The 11110-nt window shown below is 33.1% G+C and overlaps 1 protein-coding gene across 3 annotated transcripts in view; it reads left to right on the top strand.

Moving 5' to 3' along the window:
- LOC143236771 (uncharacterized) overlaps positions 1–11110 on the top strand; it is a 47519-nt gene that overhangs the window by 34134 nt on the left and 2275 nt on the right. Inside the window, exon 1 of one of the 3 annotated variants that reach the window (XM_076475317.1) lies at positions 10084–10700. The exons of the other annotated variants lie outside the window; for them this stretch is intronic. Within the exon in view, the coding sequence (XP_076331432.1) occupies positions 10455–10700 (246 nt within the window). The 5' untranslated portion in view covers positions 10084–10454. Of the gene's footprint in view, positions 1–10083; positions 10701–11110 lie in introns of those variants that run through there. 3 annotated transcript variants of the gene reach the window in all.

Below are 11110 nucleotides of genomic sequence, written 5' to 3'. Positions count from 1 at the left end.
GATTTATCAATCTTTAGAAACCTGGAAAAATAAGGTTTACCACGTAAATGTAGCAACCAGTTTTTGTTCAAATGTCACTAGAATTACTTGTTTTATGAGAAAGTGGAAACATATATTCGATAATAAAACTCACGTCATGACCAGTTTTACACATCATAACACAATTTTATCAGTTATCAAACAAATTTAACAGAGATCTTCTTATCTTGAAAAGTTGGTTTCATTTCTTAACAGTCCCTAGCAATTAAAGGAACTTTAAGCAGATTCTTTTAAAAAATAAGACCCTTTCAACGCAGTCTGGAAATTATAACAATGTATTACTTGTCTTTAAAGAGTAATACACCTTCTAACAACCCTCAAAACTTATTAAAAGTTCTTACTTGTCTCAAATAAAAATTGGCGCAAAGTTTTATTTGTCTAAAAGCTATGATTATTTCTTAACAACCACCAGCATCTTGAACAAAGTCTTACTTTTCTTTAGTAGGTAAGATAAGTTCTTAACAGTTTTCAGTGATTGTAAAACTCCTGATTTGTATCGATGATGATATAAATTCTCAATAGCTTCCATAAACAAGAAAAATATCGCTCATGTTTTGAAGGATAATATAACATCATAATAACTTCCAGAAAGTGGAACAAAATCTTATATATCTTTAAAAGACAAAACAAATTTTTAATAAAGTCTCTGGACTAGCATAGCGTCTTCCCGACATTTAAAGAGTAAAATACTTCGTTGTGCGCTTATAGAAACTGAACAACTGTCTTGAAGGATGAGTAGCACTATCGTCTTTAGAGTAACTAAAAAACAGAAACTTTACTGTTTTTAAAAGGTAAGGTAACCTCTTAGCTCCTCCTAGGAGCTGTAACAACATCTTATATAGTTGTAAAAGGAGAAAGAACTTCTAAACAATCTCCATGAAATACCAAAACGTAATACCTTAACTTCTTAACAATTCTCAGAAACTAGAACTACTTATTGTCCAACTTAAAATGGTAACTTCTTAAAAAAAATCATAAACTAGAATAGTCTAACCTTCTTTTGAAGGGTAAGATGACTTATGGTTAGCTACCAAAAACTGGAACAACGTTTTACTAATTTTTAAAAATAGGTTTCTTAATAACTTTCAGAAACTAGAAAAAAAATTATTTTCCATTTTTAAAAATTAAAAACTTCTGAATATCCAACAAAACTAGAACAATGTCTTATCTGTCTAAAAATACTCCAAGAATCTAGAACAATGTTTAACCTGTGTTTAAAGGTCTATATAACTTTTTAACAACTCTTGTTTGGTTCACACAGTTCATGAAGCAATAAATCAGTCTCGTTCAGTAGCCAAGTATCAGTCTTGTTCTGTTGACAATGTTCAAGTAACCATGTATCATTCTTGTGTGGTTGATACTGTTCAAGAAGTAACAAGTATCAGTCTTGTTCTGTTGACAATGTTCAAGTAACCATGTATCAGTCTTGTTAGGTTGATACTGTTCAAATAGTCAGGTATCAGTCTTGTTCGGCTGACACTCTTCAAGAAGTAACAAGTATCAGTCTTGTTCTGTTGATACTGTTCCTGTAGAAAGGTATCAGGCATGTTCGGTTAATACTGTTCAAGTAGTAACGTATCAGTCTTGTTCAGTTGACACCGTTCAAGTAGTCAAAAATCAGTCCTGTTTGGTTGACACTGTTCAAATAGCCATGTGTTAATCTTATTTGGCTGACACTGTTCAAGTAGTCAGGAATCAGTCTTGTTTGGTTGACACTGTTCAAATAGCCATGTGTTAATCTTATTTGGCTGACACTGTTCGAATAGCCATGTGTTAATCTTATTTGGTTGACACTGTTCAAATAGCCATGTTTTAATCTTATTTGGTTGACACTGTTCAAATAACCGTGTGTTAATCTTATTTGGTTGACACTGTTCAAATAGCCATGTGTTAATCTTATTTGGTTGACACTGTTCAAATAGCCATGTGTTAATCTTATTTGGTTGACACTGTTCAAATAACCGTGTGTTAATCTTATTTGGTTGACACTGTTCAAATAACCGTGTGTTAATCTTATTTGGTTGACACTGTTCAAGTAGCAGGTACCTGTCTTGTTCGGCTGATATTGTTCAAGTAGCCATGTATCAGTCTCGTTCGGTTGACATTGTTCAAGTAGTCAGGTGTCAGTCTTGTTTGGTTGATACTGTTCAAGTTGGCAGGTATCAGTCTTGTTCGGCTGATATTGTTCAAGTAGCCATGTATCAGTCTCGTTCGGTTGACATTGTTCGGTTGACATTGTTTATCAGTCTTGTTCGGCTGATATTGTTCAAGTAGCCATGTATCAGTCTCGTTCGGTTGACATTGTTCAAGTAGTCAGGTGTCAGTCTTGTTTGGTTGATACTGTTCAAGTTGGCAGGTATCAGTCGTTCTATTGACACTGTTTAGGTAACCATGTATCAGTCTTGTCCGGTATACATTGTGCAAGTGGTCAGGCGTCAGTCTTGTTCGGTTGACATTCTTCAATTAGTCAGGTATCAGTTTTTTTCGATTTTCGGTTAATACTGTTCAAGTAGCTATGTGTCAGTCTTGTCCGTTATACGTTGTTCAAGTAGTCAGGTAGAAGTCTTGTTCCGTTAATACTGTTCAAGTAGTCAGGCGTCAGTCTTATTCGGTTGACATTGTTCAAATAGCCATCTATGAGTCTGGTTCTGTTTATACTGTTCAAGTAGTTAAGTATCAGTCTTGTTCGGTTCTCTTTTTTCAACTAGCCATGTATTTGTCTTGTCTGGTATATACTGGTCAAGTAGTCAGATGTCAGTCTTGTTCAGTTGACATTGTTGAATTAGTCAGCTATCAGTCTTGTTCGGTTGACATTGTTGAAATAGTCAGCTATCAGTCTTGTTCGGTTGACACTGTTCAAGTAGTCAGGTATCAGTCTTGTTCGGTTGACACTGTTCAAGTAGTCAGGGTTTAGAAGAGTTGCTTAATTATTACCAAGGAGTCAATGATAAACCAACTTCAGCGTTGGGAAAGTAGCTTCGTATATCACAGCCCCTCGCTAGTACATCGGTAAATCTACGAATTTACAGCGCTAAACTCAGGGGTTCGATTCCTTTAGGTGGGCTCGACAGATAGTCCGAAGTGGTTTTGCTATAAGAAACACACAGCCACGCACACACATTCTTTCATATATCACATAGAAGAGTTGCTTAGTTATTACCAAGGAATCAATGATAGACCATCTTAAGTGTTGGGAAGGTAGGTTCAAAGGAGAGGTACAATGCTACATTTTACAGGCAATAACTTTTTACACCAGCGAGTTTCCTTCTACAACCCCAGACAGTGGCCACAACTTTCACAAGATGCGTTATTTTTTTGCATTACAACCACGAGTGGACAGTTTCGATATTATTTTGTACCTTTTGATCACTTTCCGAAAATATATACTAACCTACCCATCCAACATGGACTGGTCAATGTTATTATAGCAAAACGTTGTAGGAAAAGCTTTTTATTTGGTCATAAGTACTCTTTAAAAAGAAGCGTCACATTTTCTTAAGAATTAATATTAAAGTCGATTATAATTTATAAAACTCAGTGAAACTATTCATATTTCTATTATACGAATACACTAAAAGTTTAAATGGAAATACATTTTCTGGCACCTTTCGTGAAGAGTTCTTCTTGTGTAGAAAGCATATCACAATTTTTATTCAAATCATCATTTTGTTCAGTCATCTTGTTCCTGGCTGAGGAAACATGACATTATATACGAGTTCCATTTTTTTACAGTGTAGGCATTAAACACGTGGCTGATTATCATTGTCACTACAAAATTAGGAATGCTAAATTCTATTACCATTACCTGACTTGACAATAAAAGAGACCATTCTAAGTTACTATACAATATGTTCTAGTTTGTATGAATTTGTTCACGAATAAGCACCAGTGTAACCCTGGCAATTAGGGAGAGAGAAACTCCCTTTACTGATTTTTGGTACTAAAAAAAAAAAAAGCTTTATAAATGAAATAAGAGGGAAAGAAAATCATTGTATGTTTGTTATAATTCTCTATTTTATATCGTAAAGCCGACCTAGCTGTCTTTAATTTAAATGGTAGAAACGAATTAAAGAATTGGTATAAGTTATTCACCTCCATCCCCACCTACAAATTGCTTTTCCAACAATACAGACAAATATTGTGAGTAACACAGCTTCTCATGATTTGAAATTATTACATATTACCCGAATGTGCACGGATTGACTTATTGGATTAAATACTTATTAGAAAAGGAACGTTGACTGTAATTCCAAATTTAATATGTGCATCTATACAAAATATGGTCAATCAAATGTACAAGTATGTTGTACGCAAACATCAGGTGTGCCACAAAAGTGTTTCTAATCAAAATACATCTCTAAAGTATTAACATCAGTCTGACTCAGATTCTGACAAGTCAGGACTCAAGATGATATTAATTTAAAGAACAAAACCATTTTTGTCCATCTTAAAGTTCGTGCAAGGGATAATATTTACAGTTTTTGTTTTTCAATATTTATATTGAAAATTATTCAATATTATCTATATTGTATCTGATACTTATTTTTCCTCTATCACGAATGTGTGGTAAAATGAATAGTTGATAACTCTAACACGAAATATATAATACCATATGGAACGGAATCGTGTCAAAAGTCGTGACATTTGTATTTTAACCCCATCTATGTATGTAGAGTTAAAACAGAAAATGCAAATAAGCACTACACCCAAAGCGACTGTATGAAATAACAAAAATGTAAAAGAAAGCGAACTCTTTAATACTATGCAAAAATATAATAAAACACATTCAAAAGTGAAGAGTACAATGTAAAACCACTTTACTCAACGACAACAGCAAGAAACAAAAACAAATGGAAAACCTGTAACATAACAATGAAAATACGAAAAAAAAAAACGGTCGAAGAAGAAGCCAAAAAGATAATTAAATGTATAAAAGAAGAATGTGTTTTGTCAGAATTAAAACCCTCTGTAGTCGTATAACTGAACTACATAGAGTCTCTAAAGACCTTAAACAAATTTCACTTTTATGATTACTTGTGTCAGTAGAAATCGTCTTGCGGTTACTAAATCAATATTTTAAACCATTTTAAAGTATGTTCCATCACACTTAATCAATACTGAAGACCTATTAAAAGAGATATATAGGGCATCATATTGAAATATTTTTCCTCGCATATTTATGAATACAAGTTTTGTAATGACGTCTAATAAAATATATGACTAATATATTACATTCTAATTATATAATTGACATTAAAGAAAAATAAGATTTCCCAAAATTTTACACTTAAATAATTATTATATTTTTGAAACATATATAAAATAGAATCACAAAAATTATATCAGCAAAAACAAACTGATAATAATGGGGCACAAAAACAAATTAATGCTTGTTTGTTTTTAAGCACAAAGCCACAAATTGGGCTATCAGTCACTGGTTGGGTAGTTAATTCGGCCCCCAGCCAATTAATGTGTGTTTCACTTCCTAATACTCCAGTTACCCCTACAATTCAATTTAATTGGACATCCAACTCCCTGTCCTCCCTGAAAGGATCCTCTGCTCAACTGGTCTCTTAATTAGTTTAACTACCTTCTATTTACTTAATTATTATCACCTTACTTTTTATATTCAATGGTTAAATATTAATAGTAAGTTAACCACAAGGCTACTTGACATATTATTACGAAATTAATCAACGTGAATTTTTGTGTGATACGCCTTGGGTTCCTAAAACGTCAAACAACAGATACTCTCAACAACATAAGTTAAATAACTCATGTGTGCCTTTTATCTACCTTTAACACTGGTTTCTTCCTTAAATCTTCAACCAGCTAGATACAACTTACGTACCTGAAATCTCAAACACTTCATTGAAGTCAACTATATTTTACGTGCGAGTGTAAAGGGTAACAATAGTTTCCGAACACCTCAGATGGGAAGGACCCACGATTTTCATGTTGTTTCTTTCTTTAACCAAAACTCATGCCACATTCAGTTGATTTCTTTTATTGTGGATATCTTTTCTCTGTACAGGTGGGTACAAATATCTGACTTTTAACGTTATAAGCCTTTATGCTTACCACTGAGATATCAGGGGTCAAATCTGTACTACAAGTTACAAAAAAACAACAACAAACAGTTATTAGGTTTAATGCTTATATAAAATAATCACTTGGCTAGGCAATACCTTGAGTCAATAGGCTTACCATTTGTGATTTATTTGTTTTCGTATCAAACGTCAGTTTTTCAAAATTTGTCCATCCTTCAGCGCTAAAATAATAACTTAATTTTAAAAGTCTTATACTACATATAGAAATTTATATTTTAGGAAAAAAATTCTTCCTCTGTCATCGTTCTCTCAACTAATTATTTATAACACTAACAAAAGTATTGTTGGGTAGTAACTTGTAGAAGACAAAAACACATCTGAAAATAGATTTATTTTACATATATTTAGTTATGAATATGAAATGGTGTAACTAAAAAAAGTGTATGGGAAAACATATACACATTAAATGACTTTTATCACAAATTTTAGGCCTTCTTGTTTTCGATGTGCACCTGACTTCGGCGTTTAACTCGTGCGTTTTGAATATACGAGGATATATTGAGCTATGTAAATGCATTTCATTGTAAAATTTGAAGAAGCAATCACAAGCCATTAAAATGTGAAGAATTAGTTTACTCAAGAACTAAAAGACATTTTCATGACTAAAATTACTGGATTGTATCTATAATGTATTTATGGCTAAACAACTAAAGTCGTCTGCCGTTGTCTCAAATTTTTAATTGCTGGTCAGATGGAAGACAGCTAGTCAACAGCATAACCCGACATTCTTGCTTAGGGATTAATTGTAATTTTAACATCGCACTCAGAGTTTAAAGCGTGAGAAATATTTTGTGGTATCGTGCAATTTTAAACGCTGCTGGTTTCCCCTTTAGAGCTTACTATTACTGATTTACACCAATAGATGACACTACTGCATAAGTATGTTAAAAATAGTCGACGATCCGGCACCACAGTGAATCCTGTGTAGAGTACTTTCTCTTTCACATAAATGAGTTCTCACGTGACATGTATGAAACTAATTCTTTCAAGTAGGAGACTGACTTTAAAACAATTTTATTTCAACAACTGATCAAATTATCTTTAGTAAAACATACAAGCCAATCATAGTTTCCCAGAGTTCACCTTCGAAGTGTACTCAATCAGAAAACCAACCTCGAACTTCTGAAGAATAGAGACAAAATAAAATTACACTAGGACATTTAGTTGTTTTTAAACGAAAAGATACACATTGAGGTAACACGCTTCCTCCATTCCATTTCTGGCTTGAACAAAAGTTTCACTTTCTTGGATAGGAATTAACAAAACCTACACATTAACTATAATAATACAGAGGAAATTTGGAGGGTTGATTTCAAAGTTTCTGTAATTATTTCTAACACTTACATACAGTTTCCTTTGCCAGTATTTTTAGCCTTAACTTACTATGTCTGTGCCTCCCATAAATATTCAGTAATTGTGTGTCATATTATACCCAATGTTATGAAATACAGTAACAATTCAAATCAATTAAATACCAATTTTGGATATAGAATTTAATGCCAATGACAACTGTTATCGGGTTAAATACATAGTAATGACAACTGTTATCGGGTTAAATACATAGTAATTACATTAGCAAATAGACATACAAACAAGCTAATGGCAACTGTTATCGGGTTAAATACATAGCAATTACACCAATAGATACTCTGCATGAGTATGTTATATTATAATTAGTCATTAGTCATGTTGTGTTTACTGGAATGTTATGTTTTGTTTTAAATTTTTTCCAAATGTTGGTTATTTTTTCGCTGATGTCATGAACATATGGTATGCAGCAGTATAAGGTTTTGTAGTTTGTTGAATCTTGGGATTTATTGTTGTTTGTTTGTTGTTGGTCTAGATGTGTGCGTATAATTTTTTCCACAGTTTTTTGAGGAAATTTGTTGATGTTGAGGAAGTGTTGTTTTATTTTGTTGATTTCATCATTAATTTTATCAGGTGAACATAGTTTTGTGGTTGTGTTTATTTGGTTTCTTAATATGTTAAGTTTTGTTTTGTTTCATGTACTGAGTCCCAGGGAATGTATAATACAGTATGGGTGATTTTTTTCTGTGAATTTCTGTTTTGAATTGTGTATCAGTTCTAGTGATCTTGAGGTTGAGAACTGATATTTAGTTAGTTTCTTCCTGTTCACAGATGAACTTAATGTTGGGGTGTATCGAGTTAATATGATTGAAAAAAACAAGTGTGTGTTATGTAGATGTGAATCCAGTAATTGTATCACCAACATACCTGTACCAGTATAGTGGTGGGTGTAAGGCTGAATTGATCGCTTGAGATTTATTCTGTGTCATAAAAATGTTGGCTAGAACTGGTGACACGGGATTTCTTATGCTTAGGCCATTTATTTGTAGGTAGTTTTGGTTATTGTACATAAAGTTAGTTTTGGTGGTAATGAATTCTATAAGGGTTGCTGGAGATGTGTGTTAATGGGTTGGGGTCTTGGATATAAAGTTCTAAAGCTATCTTGCAGGCTTCAGTTGTTGGGACTTCTGTGAAGAGGGAGATTACATTAAAACTGGCCATTAATGCTTTATGATTTAGTTGATTAAGAATATATTTAAAGTTAAAAAGTCTTTGAAAAAGGATCCGGCTGATGTTATATATTTAGAAAATGCCCACACTATATATTTACCGAGGTTGCAGTTATATGATTCGTAGGTTGACATTATGGGTCGTAAAACAACCAGGTTTTGAGGTTTGGGGTTGCCGTATAGTTGTGGTGTGTGTGAGTTGGTCTTTCGTAGGTAAGAATAAATATTTTATGTGATTGTGTTTTTCTTTTTTCATTTGTAGTAGTATTTTGTTTAACTGTTTTTCATGTGTTTTTGTTGGATTTATGTTTAGTAGTTTAAATTTGTATCTAACAAGATGTTGATCATTTTTTGAATGTATTCACTTGTGTTCATTATAACTATAGAATTGCCTTTATCTACTTTTAGAATTTTGATGTTGTTGTCTTGTTTTAAGTTGTTTATAGAATTAATATATTTTTGTGTGAGGCTGTTTTTAGATTTCTTTTCTGTAAAATTATGTTGATAGTTGTGTGTGAAAATTATTTGAAAAAGTTGTTTAAGATACAGTTTTGAGGTGTTTCAGGAAAATAGATTGTTTCAGTTCTGTCTGGAAAGATAGGTTTTCGGTTGTCAGTGAAATTGTTGTCGAAGTTGTCTTTTTTTCTGGTGATTGTTTTTCGTTGTTTCGTTGGTGTCTTCAGTCTGTGTAGAGTGGATCACCAGTCTTTTAGCTAGGTTTTCCAGACAGGATTTTATTTCGAAGTAGGGAAACAAATATCAACAAACGCAAAATCAAAAAAGCCCTACTTATACAACAACTAAAACCAAAATTAAACCAACATAAAGAAACACCTTTATACCTATAGTAATTAATAACCTGTAACGCCCCCTACAATCCCGTATCTGTTTATACTCTCGTCCCTAAGACATGTGTCTGTAAACGGTCACATTCAAATTCTTTTTTTCTTGACCTAAAGATGACCTAGGAAGGTCGAAACGTTGTTCCCTCCTTATCAATAAAAGTGTTAATACCCATAACAGCCGTTCTGAGATACATTTTTATTTCAAGTGGGTTTCTTGTCATCAAGAATTACTTATTGAAGGCTGAAAAATTGTAAGAGCGATTTAACGGTTTAGATGGGCTATCTGTGTCTTGCCCACCACGAGTATCGAAATCCGGTTTCTAGCAGTATAAGTCCGCGGACATGCTGCTGTGCCATTGAGGGGCATAGAAAAGTTTCACAGTATGTGTCGTACTTCATCTAAAGAAGGGATTATTCACTTGAAGTTTTTTGGGTATTTTTAACAACAGATATTTTGGAGATGATCCAAGTATACTATTTCTATAAATGTATGATGATTAAGGTTAGGAACATTTTAACAAGGGTTGATAGTGGAGATTTAACAATTTGATCAGGGTTAGAAGTTGAAAAGTCATCCGATCTCGAGGAAACAAATAGAATAAAAAAAATGTAATCGTTCTTTCAAACGCAAAACATAATTTGGTTCTTAAGGATAATACATCGTGCACTTGGGTAAGAACGAACCACCAGCAAAAACGTTTCAATTGTAAGTTCACATTCCTATGAACTTTCTGAACTTGTAGCTTCTTGAAATGAGTCGCTTCAGTAACGCTACTAACAACACACATTACGACTGTGGACCCAGCTTTAGGCAATCACAAGTCTAGAACCAGTTTTGAGACAATAAGGAATCTATAAAAAGCAAGTGAAGATAGTCCAGAAGTGTGTCTTATTTGAATGACATTCAAGTCGCTAGACGCACCATGAAACAGTTTGTAACGCGTGTTATTTCTATTATTTTTTTCACAGGTGCAAACCTGATTATTAAGACGACAAGCTTAAATCGTCTGTCTTTCTTTCCCAATACGATCTACCAATATCCAGAAACCATCAATATTAATCCTTATCCCGGGCGCTTTGTTGGAAAAGGCCGTGTACGTCAACTGCGTGGCGGAAGAGACGTAGAATTAGAATGTAACTTTGATGAACTAAATGTTAAACTTGTCTCTGTGAGTAAATTACAAACTATATACAACACCTCATTTGCAGATATTCGATTTTTGTGTAGTTCGTAGTGTACGTATAAATATATTTTTAATTTGTGTTTTATGAGTCTGTATTTTAAGATCTGAAAACAAACTATTTGTGAAATAAGAAGACATTTTTATAATTCAATTGTTGGGAAGGATTTTTGTTTTGGAGCTTTGATACTAATTGTTCAAACATTTTAAAGATACATTAATGACCAACATATTCTCCAAGTGGCTGTGTTTGGTAATTCACTTTTAGCTCATTAATGAAGTGTTTCAGAATGTATCTCGATTCAATTGTTGTACTACTGGTATTGATAACTTCGCTTGATTAGAAGTTGATTATACATACTGTACCTGTCTTTCTAGGTGTGACACAATCGTCCAAA

The sequence above is a fragment of the Tachypleus tridentatus genome, chromosome 13 (genome assembly GCF_004210375.1).
Source record: "Tachypleus tridentatus isolate NWPU-2018 chromosome 13, ASM421037v1, whole genome shotgun sequence".
NCBI classification, from domain to species: Eukaryota; Metazoa; Arthropoda; class Merostomata; order Xiphosura; family Limulidae; genus Tachypleus; species Tachypleus tridentatus.
The sequence above is the reverse complement of the archived record's forward strand: the minus strand, read 5'-3'. Positions and strand labels throughout refer to the sequence as shown.